The following is a 17,715-nucleotide window of genomic DNA, read 5'->3' as shown; positions in this document are numbered from 1 at the left end:
ACAACAGTTGGATTGTGGGGAGCAAAATGCTCACCAATCAGGCTCTGCATATTTTTATCAAGTGATTTATTTGCAAATCGATACATGGATATATTATACAAATGTGGATATGTCTTTGTCTGTTTAGGTACATACGTACGTATGTACATATATCTACGTGTTCACCTACGTATATGTATTCATTTGAGCATCAGCTTGTATGCGTAAGCACGTTCACCCGAGGGTTTAGCGGTCCTCTGGGGAGGGACGAAACACAGAGGCTTGCGTTGTCAGTAGGCTCTGCGGTTTTTTGTGACCGTCCGTGGCATGTGTTGCGCAAGCCTCCCCTTTGCCGCTCTCTGGGAGTCCAAAAATTTTCGAAGCGTGTGCAATTGTTCAACCGCTGTTGAGGCTGTTTCTGACTGCCACAAGAGCTGGACTTCGCAGGCAGCCTTTTGTGTGCATTCGCCACGACAATCGAAAGCGATTGTCATCCTTTCTTCAGCACAGGTGTCCATTTGACTTTTTTCTAGGTACAGGACAAGCTGAATCATTTCTCCACTGTGTGCTTGTTTTGATTGACTGCCGAAAAATGGCGATCTTAACGATGGCGTAGAGTGCCAGTATTAACAAGCATACAGCTGGGGAGTTCGCTCTCAGACTTTTTCCAAGGTTTTTCGCTTGCGGAGCGAAGGCGGAGAAAACAGGACCAGGAAAGGAAAAACAGAAGGAAGGGAAGAAACCGTTTGCCTCTGTTGCTCCTCTTTTCTCTTTTAGGTACACAACGCATTCCTTCGAAGCCTCTCGGATCTGATCTGTTTCTGGTTGCCATCGTCTTCCAGGCGGTTTCGGGTTTCATTTCCTTCGAAGATATCCATATTGGCTGTCCGTTACTTTGGCCTTTCTGGTTTTGTGTACTCTGTGGAAGTGCGGTTATCTCCTGCTGCTTCGGCGGGTGTAGCTTCCTCATCCCTCAAAGACGCACGCAGGAACGAAGCAACCCACATATCGAAGACGGACTACAGCCAGAACACCCGTGCTCTGCTGCTGAACACGAAAACGTCCTTGAAACACCAGAAAGAAGGGCCGAAAACTGGCGATTCTCTCCTGTTGTCCATTTTGTCGAGTCCAAGATCACGAATGTACGCAGGTCACCCTTCAGGCTCTCTCAGTGATCTACTCGCCTCTTCTTTGTCGCCACTTTTCTTTTGTCTTCGCGAATATTTTCTCCCTCGAGCACGGGACCGAAGAATTTGTCCTGCGTTTCTTGTTTCTCCTCGTGTCTGCGTCTGGCACAGAGAAGGACCCAAGCGGGATTTGGAAAACGAGTGACCAACGCTACACACCTTCGTCTTCATCGTTTGCGCGTAACCAAGTGCCTTCAAGTCTCTTTTGTCAAATTTTTGCTTGTTCTAAACTATCTCGTTTCGCCTCACTCCTTGCATCGTGAGAGCCCGACAAATTTCTCCGGCGAATACGACCAGCACGACTCAAATACATACGGTGTATACGTACAGAATTGCACTCTGTTTCATGCATTGTGAAGCAAAGCCCTTCGTTTCTGTTGTTAGAAAGCGGTCACGTCCTGAACGTCTCTTGCGAAGCTCTGGTCAAGAGAGTCCGTTGTTATTTTCACATAAACGACAGAAATGTTGGGAAATAGCCGCGATTTCTCACCGGCCTCCGCTTGTGGAGGCTCGCCTCTCCAAAATGAATTTTTGCAATCCCTGAAAGGGGCAATGACCCCGAGAACTCCCGGATTCGGGGGAAGCCCAACCGCGCGATCCACATTTCTCTCCTACAAGCTACAATGCGGTAAGTGAAAAAAAAGTGAAAAATCCCGTGGGCTCCAACAAACCTTCCCTATATCGTGCCCTAGCCGAGAGGATCCAGACCATTTTGGACCACTGGTGGTCGTACTCCATGTACCTTTGTATACAAACACATGGTCCCATACGTTTGTATTGGTGTAGAGATGTTGATACACGAATCCACATGCACGTATAAATATATATACCAACAAATATGTTCTTAGATCCGTCGCCATGCCGGTGTTTCCCCGCCCAACTAGCAAGAGCATTCGCAACAATGTATATTATGCATGAGACTGCGCTGGTACATACTGACTACCTGCATAACGTGATTTACAGGCAATTCCTTATGCGACCATAACGCACAGTCTAGGTGTAAGATACTGTCAGAGATTACTTGCACCTTTTCGCAGGCGTTGGAACGAGTTTAGGCAGCGTTGAGGAGATGGTGGCAGCCCTGGAATCGGAGCCTGTTCAAATGCGGAGTGCACGAGACACGGAGCGGATGCTCCAGAGCGACTATTGCGACAGAGAACTTATTGAAGAGCAGCTCAAACAAAAAACCCTGCTCGATGATGTGTATGATGCCGGGAAAGGTGCGTCATTCAGAACTCCCTTTAAACATATTCACACATGCATGCCTGTGGACATATGTAAATGCGCAGGCCGTCCGTCTACGACTTTAAGATGCATGATGCGCACTAAAGTCAGAACCGTCTGAGCGGCCGTATGCATGTATCCGTGGAGCTGAAGCATTGCCATGTACGCTGATGCGAAGGATGCTCTGAATACCCCTATTGACGTGCATGCATATATGTATATGTATGCATCTGTACATCTTCCTCCAGGGAGAATTTGGAAAGTCGCCCAGTTCTCGGTGTTCCCGTCGGATTGCAAAGGCAGCTTCCAGCACCGAACACGGTCAGGGGATAAACTACAAGAAATTTCGGAGTGGCTCCAGGAGACCAAGGGACTAGACGGTCTCCCAGAGATGCTCGTGAAAGGTAATTAGGAAGTATTGAGTTGCGTCCTTGCTAGTACGCTTGCGCGCGTCTGTGTGGGTGTATGAAGCAACAGCGGAATCCTAGGCAACCGTCTCCAGGATACTACTAAGTTTTGCTTCGCATCTCTATCGATCCGCAGACACTTACAGATGTTTACAAACTTCCAGCCAGCACAGAGAGGCGCTGTTCTCCACAGGGCGCTCACCGTCGTCATTTGTAAATGAATAAACGAACGTATAGGCGGGGGCGTCCCCACAGGTGGTCTGCTTCCCTCCACATTCGGCAAACGTGTAGGTACACAAAAACAGTGTGTCTATGTCTTTCTAACATTAATCTACCAACAGAGACTTGCGTGCATAAATGCTCCTCTATTAGCTTGTAGGTTGATTCTGATGTGTTTGCTCTATTTGTGTCGGATACGGGTGTTTCTCAGGTGCCTCCCCAGCGAATCCGTCTTTCTTCCTCGACTTGTGTGCTGGTCCGGGGACGTGGTCTGACTGGCTCCTAGACGAAATCGATTTGCTGGACCAGAGACGACTGGAAAACGAAACTCACCCGTTCTCTGCTCCTGCCGATCTCTCTCCGCAAACAGCGACAGAGGAAGAGCGGTCAACAAGGCCTGCCGCAAGGCGGCTCCACGGTCCAAGCTGTTACGGGTTCGGCATCTCTCTCAACATTTCTGACCTAGCTGCAATGAGAGACACACGATTCTGGCACATCGCGAAAGAGGTCACTGAACGACCAAATTATGAGAGTAAGAGACGTTGAGGAGCAAAGGAATTTGCAAGCGGAGTTTTACCTGCAGGCAGTTTTGTGAAACAAAGATATGTGTGTGACGGTGTATCCGTTGTACGTGTCTCCAAGGGCAGAACTGCATTTGAGTACATGGGCCTTTATGTGGCCGTCGCTGTTCGTTGTCTATGCAGATAGACGGGTGTTAACAGTTCTACTTTGTTGATGTTGCTGAGCTTCCGGTTTGCCTGTTTAGAAATATCGAAGCATCTCGCACAGCGATGAAACACAAGGTAGCCAATGTGATATTTTCTCACCGTTGCGCTTCGCTGTTTGCTTATTTCCTCAAATGCCCCGTCCCATTTCATCCCCTCTCCTTGAGCCCGGCAACCCTGGGCTGTCTCGCTCTTTGCGTTGTACAGGCGTAACGGCTTCGAATAACAGCGGCAATCTTTATTGCTCGAAAAACATCAAAGCAATGAGGCACAAAATCGAACTGAGAGTGACTGAGATTCAGGAACAGTGCGCAGCTCTCTTGCCCCAAGCAGACACTGCAACAGGAAGCAAACAAACGCTTTCCTTCAGAGATCAAATGAGCCCCTCTCGATCAGCGAGGTCACGGAGATCAGGGAACCAAGGAGTCATCAAACTCATTGTAGCCGATGGCGGCATCACCATACGTAAGTGGGAATACACTTCATTTAACCAGTGGGCATTGAAGGGTCGGAAATCTGTTTCACAAGAACGAATGCGATCTGCTTTTTCTCAGTTCCAACTTCAGTTTTGGCGAAAACACATCGACGAAGTCACACTTGACACATGCGAAAAATGCGACAGTTCGTGACCAGCCAATAAAGCGTCTATGCGTGAATACCGATGCTTCACTCACCCACATATTTGCAAATCGATGGCATAAATATATATGTATATATATATATATATATTTACCGACACGTACATCGAAATCTACAGAGATAGACAGTACTAGAGATTGATCCGTCTGTACTTCAGATCGACCTAGCATCACCTGTGCACCGCCTCGTGCAAAGGTCAGGGTATGAGCGTGTCGTGGTCAGTTGATAATTTTTCTGCATTAGCCGTAGCACTTTCTTGTGTCCTCTCCAACAAGACCTTTAGACATGCACCAACACCCTGGCAACAAACTACCGGCAAACATGTGTTTCTCCCTTTGACTCCTGAGATACGTCACTAATCGACAGCCGCTTTGTTGGCAGACACGCACTCTCTATATTTGTGCCCTGCTGTCCCGACATACACCCCTTCTACGTGGAGCGATACACGTAAGCTTGGTTCGAATTGGATCTAAAGAGAGATATCCATATCGTATGGAACGCCTCTTTATTTGCGTTTTCTGGACTGCGTTGACTCCCCCCAATTCCTCCTTCCGCATGGCTTCTCTAGATTCCTGCGTCTCTTCCGTTTCTGTCAGCAAAGAAGACAGTGACAGGGCAGCACTTGGACAACTACCAGGAGCTGCTGACTGGGCGGCTGTTGCTCTCGGAGTTTCTGATTGCTTTCCAACTTCTTCAGCACGGAGGCACTTTCATCTGCACGGTATTCGACTCTTTCACATCGTTCACCGCCTCCCTCTTGTTTCTGTGCATTGCACTATTTGAAGAGGTCTACATTGTCAAACCTTCACGAAATCGGTGGACGAACTCGGAAAGGTAATCTAGCTTCAAACCAAGGGACAAAACCTCTCGAAAAATCCCATTTGAACAACGGTACCTTTCCAACACCTGCAGCGGCTGGGACTGTTCAATTTTAACATCTTCTCTTCGGATTTTGAACTGTGTGCCTACAGGGATAACTCCGTCTTGCCTTTCCGCCTCCAGTCTCTCTCAGCAACTTGTTAAAAACAGTCTCCACGAGCGGATGCCCCCATTTTCATTTCCAGACAAATTGATTTTCAGTATGAGCTGTAATATGTATGTGCACCTTGTCTGTCTTGGTACCCGCTCGTCCATGACCATCCCGCTGACTGTGGCTTCTGTCTTCCAATTTGAAGTTTCGGTGCTTTTGGCTCTTTTCTGTTTTCCCGTTTCCAGACAACTTGTAGCGCTGAAGTTTCGCCGTTTCCGTTCGGTCAATCTCGGGGCCGTGGCGGTTGCATCGGCGGTAGCCGGAGCAAAGCTGCATTCTCTGCCATCGTCTCCAGCGTCTTCTCGCGGGACTCGTCGCCCGGAAGCGTCTTCCCTTTCCTCGTCGCTTTCCGCTTCGCTTTCGTCTTCACTTTCGTTGCCGAAAAAGCGACCGACAGTCGCTATGTTTCCTCGCGTGTCGCGCGTGTACAGTGCAGCAGTCTCGAAGTTGACACGAGTGCACGAAGCGCTGAGCGACGCCGCACCTCCAACAGACTACTACACAGTTCTCCCGGAGACGATTTTCCGCCGGTCATTTCTGAAGAACGACACGCTTTTTGTCGAGTCGTACCGGCGCATGTGTGTGGAGCTTTGTCGGCTGCAATGCATCAGTCTGCAGCAGACCTACGCTAAGTTCCTCGACCTGCAGCGGAATCCCGGCCAGCTCCAGGAACTCAGACAGCGGCAGCGGACTCTTGAGCGGTGCATGAATGCACTCAAAGGCAGCGCAGCGATTGCGTCGATGTCCACAATGGCTCGACCGTCGTCCTGCGAAACTAGTCGGTACGCTGGCGGCGACACGCCTTCGCCGTACGGCGGAGACAGAACACGCAGAACTCTGATGGACTTGTACGCGTTTAGTCCAGGAACGCACTTCTGTGGCAAGTATGCAAGCGCGACAGAGCGCGGGCCGAATTCGCCTGGCGAAGGCGACGAACGCGGCGCTCGCAGTGGCGACCGGACGCTCGGTTCCGTCTTCTCGCCCGCAGTGTCAGAAGACGAACAGGGACGGCCGCGGGAGACACAGGCAGAAACGCGGGAAAGGGAAATCGAGGCAGACTGGTGGCGCATGGGGGAACGACGGCGACAGAGAGGGAAAGCAGTGTACGAAGGTCTAGCCACCAAGACTGTGGCGGCAGAACAGACAGAGGGGCACTGCACACAGGCAAGGCTCGAAAATGTGCGAGTGAGTGCCGACTGGTCTACCTCGCGTTCGTTTGCTTCTGCCGGAGGCGAGAGTTCGTCCTCGTGGCGGAGACAGGACGAGGAAAGACCGAAAAAAAGGAACCTGACTACCGGCGGTTTGGAGCCCTCCCGGCAAAAAACAAGCTCAGATGAGTCAGAAAAACTGACGAGTCTCCCGCTCCTTCCTACGCCGTCAACCGGGGTGGATGTCCGTGTCTCAAACACTGACTTTTGGTGTGCAGTGCTCGCAGACAACACTAGTGAAAGTGATAAACTCCAATCCACACGCGGTTCGGCTCTTGACGGCGCATGTACTCCGCTCCCAAGCAACGCTTCAGCAGAACAGGCCAAGAAAGACAACCTTCCGTCCAGCCACCAGGGAAAAACGAAAACAGAGATGGAACAGACGGCCGAGAGCGCGGGGAAGATCAGCGAAAGAGCGAAACCTCAGGACCGAGAAGCTGAGACAGAGCCGGAGACGATCGAAACGCGCGGGAGCGCGGGCGAAGGTGCTACGAACGGAATCGATGCAGAAGTGATTTATTTAATTCAGGCTCCTGAAGCGGATGTATCAGACGTTTTCTTCCAGAATGAGACCTTCCAAGTGTCAGGGAGCGTTCTTCTGTCCCCTCGGACAACAGGAGAAGACGCTCTTGTCAGACCTCTGTTATGTCAGTCGCACTCGCAAAATGAAAACTCCGTGTCTTTTGAGAGACACGCACAAGAACATGCATGCATACCAACCCGCACCCCGACGCCGCTGTCCTCCTTCGCTCTCGAACCGTTCGCTGTCGAACAGATGACAGAACAAACGAGGAAAGACTCCAGCAAGGGCGACGAGATGCAGGAGGAGGTGAGGAGCCCCGGCAATAGGAATACATCTTGCCCAAGAACATCTTCAGAAGAAGCCGAAGAAGAGAATGCAGCGCACACAGCGGTGTCAATCATCGAGTCGGTGCTGGACTGCGAACTGGAAGAACTCAATGTCGAGGGCGCCGCCCTAAAGACAAGCGTTATGCAGAGAAGAGCGAGTGCAAGACTTCCACTCGTCACCTCTGCGGCAGAATCCAGCGGCGGTGAGAATTCCATCCCGCCAGAGACTTTCTCGGAGGGGCATGAAATCCACTTTCCCTCGGTGGCCGTGAGCGCCGTATTATCCCCTGCTGTGACTGTCGTTTCCTCTGGAACTGTTGGGTCCCCAGCATCAGAGGAAAATGCGAGAGTTCAGCGAGCGGAGAAAATCCCAATTACCGAGACAGACACCAAGCTCATCGAAGCCGTCGACGATGGACAATGCGCCGTGGCAAGTCATATAGCGGAAAGTGCTGGTAAGACATGGAGTGGAAATGCACCGCACGAGAGCGACCGTAAGCTGGAGGGTGGACCTCTGCGAGGTGTCTATGTGACTGGCGCAGCAAACCATGAAACTGTGAGCTTCGGTCTCCTTTCTCAGTCGCCGAAAATGGTTTTTTCACAGCAGACTGCGCAAGGGCGACCGGGGAGAAGTCACGGTCTTGGAAATGCACTGCGGCGGAGAATCACCAACCAAGTTTTGAAGACTCTTAACGATCACCTGCAAGGTTCCCAAAGTGGCTCGACTGAAATACGCCCAGCCGGTGTCAGTGAAGCAAAGGAGTCGATAAAGCCTTCGCGAGAGGCGCGCTTGACGGAGCAAAAACATCCCCGAACTAATAATGTGAAGAGAGAGAGTATAATGCCTGAGGAAGCTGCTGCACCAGTAGAGCGATATACAAGAGTCGCTAGCGACAGGCAAAAGGCCACTGTCTCTGGCAAGCATGTACACGTTGAAGAAGATGTGACCAGCACAGTCAGCACACTCCCTACAGAGACGATCGATATTGCTGTCGGCATCCATGTCGATGAGAGTCCCTGATGAAGATACGGAACGCGGTGGTATGAACAAATGAGGGACACGAGTGGAATCTGGAGTTACGGAGCCACGGATTAGGGTCTAACCCCTCAACCCTCGAGGAAATAAGTTGTCCCGCGAAGTGTAGATCAGGACGAAACGAGAGAAACCCTGCAAAGACGGAAGAAACGCCGAACGACTGGCGTTGGCGGTATTTCGCATGTAAAGGAGGCATGGCCACGAGAAGTCTTGCATACTGATTACGGAGAAAATAGAGAGGCAATGTACTCAAGCGAATCCAGAAATATAAGGATTGCTGGGTCGGGCATCCAGGGAGAAAATGCACAGCGACAATGCGGCACGAATGTTGTTTGGCATTTGTTGTGCATGACGCACCCGCGCATTTGCCTTCAACGTTCGATAACCGGGGGAATTCTTTGCACCCGCTATGCATCATGACAGCCTTGTTTTGACTCAAAGGAGGCAGACCGTTTTTCACGCATCTCTTTGTTAGCGTTGTTTCGTCACCTGTGTCCCCTCTGTTTCTAGAGCGGAGCTTGAAGATAGCGAACAGGTTTCAGGAGAGAAACAGATCTCAGGTGTGCGCGCCAACCCCTGCGTTCCAACACAGAAGAGGGCTTCTTCGTCATTGGCGTTCGGTACTTCTTCACTCCTTTTGTCGTCGAGTTGTTGTCCCCTTTCCAGCAGAAAAGACGAGCACCTCAAAACGATGGTTTTCCTGTCGAGCTGGTCGTCGGCTTGCTGCACCTATTTGTCAATTCTTGGCGGCTGGGCGCAGGCCTGAGCAAGTTTGTGAGAGAGGAGATGTTTTGTATTGCAGATTATTTGTGTATCCTGTGAAACAATGGATTCAATGACTTCGTGGTGCCGTCTGCTTGAATACGAGGCCGAACCGGTTCACGGCGCACGCCACTCGTCTTCGGATGATGTTTACCTTTTTCTCGGTTGCTGCTCCAATTCGCCTTCTGTAGATTCTATACGGTTCTGTAGCAGTCCCAGACTAAGTCGTGCGTCTTCGTTTTCTCCAAGCTGGAGCACGACATGCAGTTATACTTGGGAAGCAAATACTTTCTGATAATTATTCACGCTTGCTGCGGGGAAACGGAAGGGTTGTTGATTTCAGGCGAGGGGCGTCCTCGTTCCGACGACATTAGGTACGGAGTTGTCTGTATACGAAAGTTCATGTATGGCGTTCGAGAACAGACTTGTCTAAGTAAACTTGCATTCCCTGTACACGTGGACCTCATGTGCGTGTGTGCGCACGTGTGCCGCTGTGAAGCCCTTGGCGCTCATGCAATGTGGCTCGACTCTCGTGTCTCTTTCACGGACAAAGCAAGCATTTTGCATGAAAACACAAATTCTTATCTCCGGAGACTATTCAGACGTCTCATGCAGCTACCTGCCCCAGGCGCTGCGTGTCGGCATGCATGAATTTCTACAATATCTACATATGTGCATGAGATGCACACATGTTCTGCGTAGGTTCGTACTGTCTACACGCCAAGAAAGCTTTTGCCTATTTCACAATTCATCTTTCGTCTGCCTTCACAACACACTCGAAGTGACAAGACTCTCGTCGTGGGACACATATTTCACTTGTCTGGCCTGCCGTGGCGAGGAAACACGAATTCTCCAGTCTTCCACTTGGCGCACAAAAAGCTCGCCGCTGGTGATATCGAGTTTTGCAGGGTCACACAAAAGCTTCTTTACAGAACATAAAAAGGTGGGCCAAATATCGGTGGGTTCGTCTGTAGCGGGATGTGGGATACTGTTTGCTTCCACATTCTTCTATTTGTTGCCAATGCAGAATCAACAACGGATGCCTCTGATCCAAGCCATTTCCACGGCGACACTTCAGCCTCCGAATGATACGCCATATCTATCCAATGATATGTACACATATGGCAGATATTCTTGGACTTCATCCGGTGTGAATGAGAGGGTATTCATACGACTACGTACCAGCATGTTCCAGAGTGTGACCCATTTATCAAAGACACTTAGTGAGGAGCAGTTCTCTCCGCATTCCAGAATACAGAGACAACGAGTCAAGTGTCAGCAGCAGAAACTCCTGAGCTGGGTAAAGAGCAACAAGCTGGTGTTTCGCTTTCTCGTAGGAAGCTTCAAAAGAAGATTTGTTCTTGAGGGTTCGAAAAAACGTAGAAAAGATGGAGTGGAAAGTTTTCCCGGAAGCCTGATACGTGAAAACACCTTCGTCCTGCTTTCTCTATTTTCGGACGCATGACAAAGCTGTCTCAAATAGTTTTCACCCCAATCTACCAAGAGGTTCCGTCGCATCCAACACCCGCACTGAGGTCTCGGAATCGACACCACCTTCTCGACCCCGTACTTGATTTGAGCTGGTAACTTGACTTGTATTTATTGATACAGAACATATACATGGTTTGAGGCATATGCCCACCTTCGAACATACATATGTGGAGTTGTTCACTCACGCACAGAGGTACGACTACATCTTCATCGCGTTCACATGCATCTATATGTTTAACGGATAAAACTGTATTTCAGAATCGGAAGAAAAGAAATATCTGTCACGTTTCTCCTGCATCCGGGTTCAGCCGACAAGTGAAAGCGTCTCTAGAATCATGTCCCGCCACTCCACGACGCATCTGCCGCGGGCCAGAAGCAAGCAAATATCATGCGTCTCAGCTTCGTTCCTCTTCACACATTGCACGTTGGAGGCGAGAAGAAAAACTGAGAGGAGTTCTTGTTAGCGTTTTCTTTCGATCCTCCACGAGACTGCGATACGTTTGACTGCGCCCGCAAAGCTCACGAACCCGCCGACGGTACAGCAGTCCCACATCTCGTCGGAAATCGAACCTTGGCGAAACAAAAGAGCCGCCCAATCTCTCTTTTATGTTTTGCATTTTCGGTCCTTTCTACATATCCATGTCGGCAAGACGGACAGTCTGCCGCTTCCTCAGATCCTTCCGCGAATCAGGCCCTCCTTCTTTTGCCGGTTCCTTCTTCTGCTGTTGGCGCCCGATGATGCTTCTATGCTGGATCTGCGAACCCAGGAATGGAGAACACAAAACGTTATCCACACAACTGAAACGCTACTGCTTTCCGTTAACTGTGAAACTGACCGAACGTTCACCCTCCGGAAGAATCAACATTTTCGTCGCGAGCTACCTATCCATACATGTCTCAGTGCCTCACAGTGCGGAATTAACTAGACGACATTCGGGTTCGACGCACATGCATGCAGATTTGAGATAAGAAACATTGGCGTTTTTGGACTTGAGGACATTACGTATGTTCTCATCTAAAGAGACGTCGTTTATTTCTCTTAAGCGAACCTGGAAAGTAACGCGGGTTCGGGCATATCCGGCCGAGTTTCGGACGACGACAGTGTAGGTTTTTCGAGACAGCCGAAACACCTTCTCTGAAAAGGACTCATGGTGAGTCCCCAGTCGAGCCATATGGTAATCTGAGGAGAACCGGCGGCCACATGAAAGCGACAAATATTTGAAAGTCAGACTCAGCTGTAAGAGAAATAGCTACAAGTACACAACGAAAAACTAGTGTGCATAGACACACGCCCCTGGCGCTCCACAACACTCACAGCGACTCCTTCAAACTAAAAAAAGACGAAGCTGTCTTCACTTTAAAATTGCATTCGCCATTCGTCGGACCCACTCTCTGACTGCACAGAGTCCACAGGGCCTTGCCCCTGGAGACAACGAAGAAAGAAGTTTTACAACCAAAGACAGGGGTACCGTTCCCACGGGTGTGTTGCCAATTTCTAGGTCTGCGCTGGTGCCTAGCGAATTCTCGACGCGCTTACGTGTATCTGTCTACACACCTGGCGAACCCATCTGCTTTTGTCTTTCACCTGTGACCGCCGTTCCTTAATGTAAAACAAAGGGACCGCAGCATAGACGAAAAAGCGAGCCCTTACGATGCATGCCTTTGTCGTCGTTCGCTCCATCGTTGTCGGGGTACTCATTTAGAGAAGCCGACGGTCTGAAAGCGCGCTTCTCGCCCAGGCTAGACACTTGGAAGGAACCTGCATGCTCTTCATGAATCGGAATAGTTCCCTCAATAATACCTGCTCACGCACAAGCCAACACAGGCGCCTGTCCAGATGTTCCCTATGGTGAATGCAATGTCTGGACAATTCGTACACACACACAAAGACTCCCACCATATGTAAATATATATATATATATATATATATACATATATGCAAATAAGTAGACGCCTACATGCGCGTAAAAACTGTTTGTTTATCCGTGCATGCGTGTCGTTTTCCACCTGTCTACGCATACTCATATTTACATACATACGCAGATACGAAGATTTCCAGGTCGCTGCAAATTTGCAGCAAGCATTGCGTCCTGATACACAATATATATATATATATATATATATATATATGTCTCTGTGGGCACTAGCACCTGTGTGGTCACGTGCCACTGTCAGCTAGCGTTCTCGTTTCGAGCTTTGTTTCTGACCCTTTGTTTACCTGTTCTCGGATTGAAGGTGAGTCCAGTCTTTTTTGGAATGCGGGGTGTGATTGTCCACCGCAGTTTGTCGCGGTCAATCCGACCCGACACAGTCGGATCCAGACGGACGTAGGAGCCAGGAGAGAAAGTGACGCAAGGCCTTGGATCCTCGAGGTCGGGGCGGAACTTCCGGGGCACAAAGTAGCGCAGCTGTCGGCGGGGAAACCACACACGGGACAGAGTTGCTCATTGAGAAACAAGGAAGGAAAACGAGGGAAAAGCCACCAGAGAAGCTCAAGTGTGGTGGGCGAATACGATCGAACCATTGTTATCGTGCTAAATAAGAACGACCATTCAAGTAAAGGGAGAAAGACATAAATACATAGCGCGAATTAGCCTGAAGCGGCGCCGAAGCACTTTGTAGACACTGACACATATTTATGGATATGTATAATGCATTCCTCTGGACTGTTCTCACCGTTTTCGTTTCCTACGGTCTCTGGCACCTGACTTCCTTCTTCATATTCCCAAACAGATAAATGAATATGAATAGATAGACAGAGATCTGCGAAGGTGGTGGAATGCCCGAGCATATAAGCCATTTCTTCTTATCTTCTTAACAGATCCGAGAGCAACCGTTGTCGCTGCTCCAGTGCCCACCTTTGATGGTTTCCCCTCTTTGGAAGGCGGTTCAGGTTTGATGTATTCCTGGAGTTCCTCTACTTGTTCTTTGGCCTTCGAGAGCTGGTCTCCCATGATCGCCTCGATGTGCGCCTTCATTCTCTCTTGAACCTGCTCCATTTCTTGACTTGCACTCGACTGCAGTCCGACGGCTCCGAGCACTGCCAGCAAAGACTGGACCGCTGTGCTGATGCCGCTCTTCAAGCTCTGAGAAGAACAAAGAACTGGTTTCGGCAAGATAAAAAACCCAAAACCACCGGAAACGAAAGACCCACAGTCTCTCGAGTGAATAAGACGCTTCCAATCAGAGAACCTGTCGATAGGGCGATTTCGGCACCACCGCGTTTTTCAAGAAAGACGAAAACAAGCCAGTTCTCCACATGAACGCGACCTCGCATCTGGCAACGACCAGCCGATTTACTGAGTTTTGACAGCAGAGAGACAACCCACACGCAGCCTCAGCCCCTCCCAGTTCCATTATTTTGGAGTCGGTATACCTTTAACCATAAATTAGTCTCCCGCACCTGACGTTCTCTCATGAATGTTCCTTCACAAGTCGTCTCGTCAGCGTACACATAACGTAGCCATAGGAATATCTACAAATATGTATATATATATATATATATATATATGCATGTGAGAATATATATGTCAAAATACAGGCGAAGGTAAGCATATCTGCGTTCGAAAGTGAGTGCATTCCGTGTGACTTTCGCTGTTTCGCCGCTGTTTCGCTTGTGAATAATCTCCTTTCCGTTTGCTTTTTTTGCTGCAGCATCTTCCGGCACATAGATACCGTTTGGATAATGTCCCCCAACTTTTTTCGAGAATTCTCCCTAGACATAAGAATGCATGCATAGCTAAACACACAGAAAGCTCGACGCCCTCCTGAACGCATGTCCATCAAAAAGTAGATATTTGCGCAGAAGTGTTTTGCGCGCAGTTCCTGTCTGTTGACCTCCGGTTGTTTTCCCCACTCTCTGTTGACGCACCTCGAAGCTGGAGAAGGCGAGACCGAGGAATCCGAAGAAGGCAAGGAGACCGAGAGTTGTGCAGGAGAGAATGAGGAGCATGCGCTCGTTGGACAGGCCGACTTGTTTGAGGACGAGGGCGGGCATCAGGCGACCAAAGAGCACCTCGAAGCCGCTGAGAAGCTCTCCTAGAGACAGCGTGAGATCCTGGTTGATGTCCATAAGGTCAAACATGCGTTTGATATCTTGCTCGGGCATCAAGACGCGCATCTTTTGAATCACGTCGCGCAACATGGAGAAGGTCATGCCCTCGACTGAGAGGTTCGACAGAATGGCTCCGACTTCCTCCGGACGAATCAGTCCGTAACGATTTGCGCGGCGATCCATCGCCGCCAGCACCGTCGTGATGTGACTCTCCGAGACGTCCAGTTGCAAGGACAGTTTCAGCAACACACGAATCGCCTCTGGCCACAAACCCGTCATCAGCATGCTGAACAAATCGCAGACGAAAAAACAAAAAACAGACGGAAGTCACGACCTGCGGGGACACAGACGGAGTTCCTTCCATCTCACTGAAGCACACAAAGACGGCCGAAAGCGAGATACACCTCTTTTTCTAGGTTCAGACAAGTAAACAGATTCTTTTTACACACGGACACATTGGCAGAACTGTCGCACAACTCCAGAAGAAACAGAGAGAGATTCAAAGTGATCCTTGTGCACACAGACGCAAGTACGGGCATGTACAGACATGAGTGAAACTCAAAGAAGTAAAGCGGCCGCACTGATTCTGTCGCTATCGATATATAAATTGCGCATGCACGTGGGGACATGCATGCAAGAAAATACGGGAACTCTGGTTCGCAACTGCGCACCGGGGGAGTCTCTTTTGGATGACTTCGATACTGGCGACGCGGCCCTTCATAGGATCCATTCCGAGTTTGTCCATTTCGATGCGGAGGTACTTCGTCGGACAAGTCTCGCTTAAAAGCGAAGAAGGCAGGAAATCTGTGATGTCGAGAGGATCTTTCGGTAGGTCATCCCAGAGGATTCTTGCGGACTGGAAACACAAGAAAACGTTAAAAATCCTCCAAATATCCACTTATAGAACAGCTACCGAGACACAATCCGCATAAAGCGTTGCCTTCTCCACTCTAGACGTAAGTATATATGTATATATGTAAGTATCATTACACGTGGATGTGTTTACGTGAACATGTTCACACGTCCACGTAGGTATATGGACATTGGAGGTGATACTCAGCCAGGTGATTCCAGACCGAAATTGTCGATGGCAAAACCATACGCACGTATCTGCAGACCTGTGCGGCCCAGATGGCACTGACAAACAGGATGTGTACGAATCTGGGTGAAGATTTTCCTTTTGCTCTCGTCCACAATCCCTCGGCGTCTTTTTCCGAGACCCGCCTCCCAACAAGACAGTCTGATGACCCAATCGAATCGTAGGCGCTGTGACGGGAGACAAATGCCGTCCACCTACTATCTCGTTACAAGAGAACCAGTGTGCGACATTCGGAATGCGGTAGGACAGTTATATCCACGACAAGCAGCTACTTCTCCCTAGAAAAGGCTCCTGAAGAAAACGTCCGGAGCACGCTGGAAGAAATGCTTCCCGTTCGGTGAGACGGGTGATCGAGGGGAGTCTCCAACATCCTTTTCTCTCTCGATACCTTGTCGGAGATGACGACGCCGAGTTGTCGTAAAATGCGTCTGAAGAGCACGAAAGTGACGTAGCCCTTGTATCCGCAGATTTCCGCAACGTCGTCTCGGTTTGAGGCCGGACGTCCAGCGCCGACAAGAGGCTGGAAGTAAATTCGGATGAGTCCGAGTTTCACGTCGCGTTCCGGCAGGAACTGCTGAATTTCTTCGTAGGAGTCGAGCGATAAAATGATCCACAAAATGCGGGAGTGCCGGTGACTCACGGACAAGCCGAGTTTCGTCGCGACTTTGTGAAACATCTCGAAGGAAACCATGCGCATGGTCTGGAGAAAAAAGAAGAAAGGGGCGAACAAAGAAGACCGTGAGTTTCTGGAGAGACACCGGAAATCTCGTTCTGGGATGAAAAGGCGCTGGCTGAGCGGACTGTGCCAAAGCTCCCTCCGCAAAGAGTCACGTTTCACACATTCCTGCGTGATAGGACATTCCTGTTCATACACGAGTGGGAAGGAAGATAACCTACACCGCGAAATAACCGTCTACGCTTCAGCCACAGACAAACACCGGCATCTTATCTCCATCCATTCAAAAAAGAAAAAAATGTATGTAGGCAAGTATTGTTTGATGCATATACATGCATATTTATTGTAGCTCAGCAATATTCCTCACACAACTTCACGTGCCATTCTTCATGAGTAAACAGAGTCCACCTCCCCGATAAAACATGTTTTCTTCCCTACTTCGTCAGCTGTGTCGACAGTGACTTCGGCAGGAAGGATGGCGCCTGCGGCATCGTCTTCTGCGCCAAGCTGACGCATGGCTACTTCTCTGGAAACGCCTCCAAGTTGAGTGATCCCTCCCTTCTGTTCCTGCTTTCTGCCCCGCAGACGGTCGCGGCCTCTGCGCATTTCCGACACCTGAGGCTGGAACAGTTTGTGAATTTCCTTAACGAACTCGAACATCTGCGATTTGCCCATGTACCCTGGACACGAGGAAGTCAAGCGGTCGAAGGCCCGGAACAAATCGGGAGTCCAACCAGGATCTTTCCGAAAAGATGTCCAATCAATAACCTCGTTTACTGTTTCACCTGAAAAAACCAGCAACGCATGCTTCCACTTTTCTTACACACAAACACTCTCGTCTACAGATAAGCAGGTGGGTACAAACACAAATGGATATCTATCTATATATATATATATATATATGTGTGTGTATATGAATATGTATGTATGCATATATATTAGAACCGTGCAGTGGAGTTTCTTGTCGGCGATTCGCAGACATGCCCCGAAAATCAGAGGAAAACTTCAGACAACCCGCACCGTCGACACTTAGACAAGTGAACAGAACGTCTGAGGGGAACAGCCTTTCGCGCGCTCGACTGACGTCCCTCTGGCGCACACTGTGTACATCAATGCAGCATCGTTGCCTC

General features: G+C 49.6%; 2 protein-coding genes across 2 annotated transcripts in view; one reads left to right on the top strand and one right to left on the bottom strand.

Annotated features, from left to right (window-relative positions):
* The first annotated feature begins 1,756 nt into the window (after window positions 1-1,756).
* TGME49_216610 (ribosomal RNA large subunit methyltransferase J protein) lies at window positions 1,757-10,093 on the top strand. The gene is made up of 7 exons (XM_018779742.1): window positions 1,757-1,794; window positions 2,204-2,386; window positions 2,639-2,794; window positions 3,228-3,548; window positions 3,949-4,206; window positions 4,977-5,214; window positions 5,596-10,093. The coding sequence occupies exons 2-7, from the start codon at window positions 2,236-2,238 to the stop codon at window positions 8,486-8,488; spliced, it is 4,017 nt and encodes a 1,338-aa protein (XP_018635256.1). The 5' UTR covers window positions 1,757-1,794; window positions 2,204-2,235; the 3' UTR covers window positions 8,489-10,093.
* A 503-nt stretch (window positions 10,094-10,596) lies between these two features.
* Window positions 10,597-17,715, bottom strand: part of TGME49_216620 (EF hand domain-containing protein) — a 32,455-nt gene continuing 25,336 nt past the window's right edge. The window contains exons 31-39 of the mRNA XM_002370929.2: window positions 17,024-17,370; window positions 16,298-16,609; window positions 15,482-15,666; window positions 14,628-15,096; window positions 13,615-13,842; window positions 12,975-13,164; window positions 12,408-12,557; window positions 11,806-11,936; window positions 10,597-11,511 (exon numbers count right to left, since the gene is read on the bottom strand). Coding sequence (XP_002370970.1) covers window positions 11,386-11,511; window positions 11,806-11,936; window positions 12,408-12,557; window positions 12,975-13,164; window positions 13,615-13,842; window positions 14,628-15,096; window positions 15,482-15,666; window positions 16,298-16,609; window positions 17,024-17,370 — 2,138 coding nt within the window. The 3' untranslated portion in view covers window positions 10,597-11,385. The remainder of the gene's footprint in view (window positions 11,512-11,805; window positions 11,937-12,407; window positions 12,558-12,974; window positions 13,165-13,614; window positions 13,843-14,627; window positions 15,097-15,481; window positions 15,667-16,297; window positions 16,610-17,023; window positions 17,371-17,715) is intronic.

Source organism: Toxoplasma gondii, chromosome XI (assembly GCF_000006565.2).
Source record: "Toxoplasma gondii ME49 chromosome XI, whole genome shotgun sequence".
NCBI classification, from domain to species: domain Eukaryota; phylum Apicomplexa; class Conoidasida; order Eucoccidiorida; family Sarcocystidae; genus Toxoplasma; species Toxoplasma gondii.
Note: the sequence above shows the minus strand (reverse complement) of the source record. Positions and strands in the feature narration are given on the sequence as shown.

Excerpts from the sequence above, each read along its gene's own strand:
- TGME49_216610 (XM_018779742.1), top strand. The coding sequence starts at position 2,236 with ATGGTGGCAGCCCTGGAATCGGAGCCTGTTCAAATGCGGAGTGCACGA. Across the intron at positions 3,549-3,948 it reads TGAACGACCAAATTATGAGA|GCGTAACGGCTTCGAATAAC; the intron begins GTAAGAGACGTT and ends TGCGTTGTACAG. Across the intron at positions 5,215-5,595 it reads CGGTGGACGAACTCGGAAAG|ACAACTTGTAGCGCTGAAGT; the intron begins GTAATCTAGCTT and ends TCCCGTTTCCAG.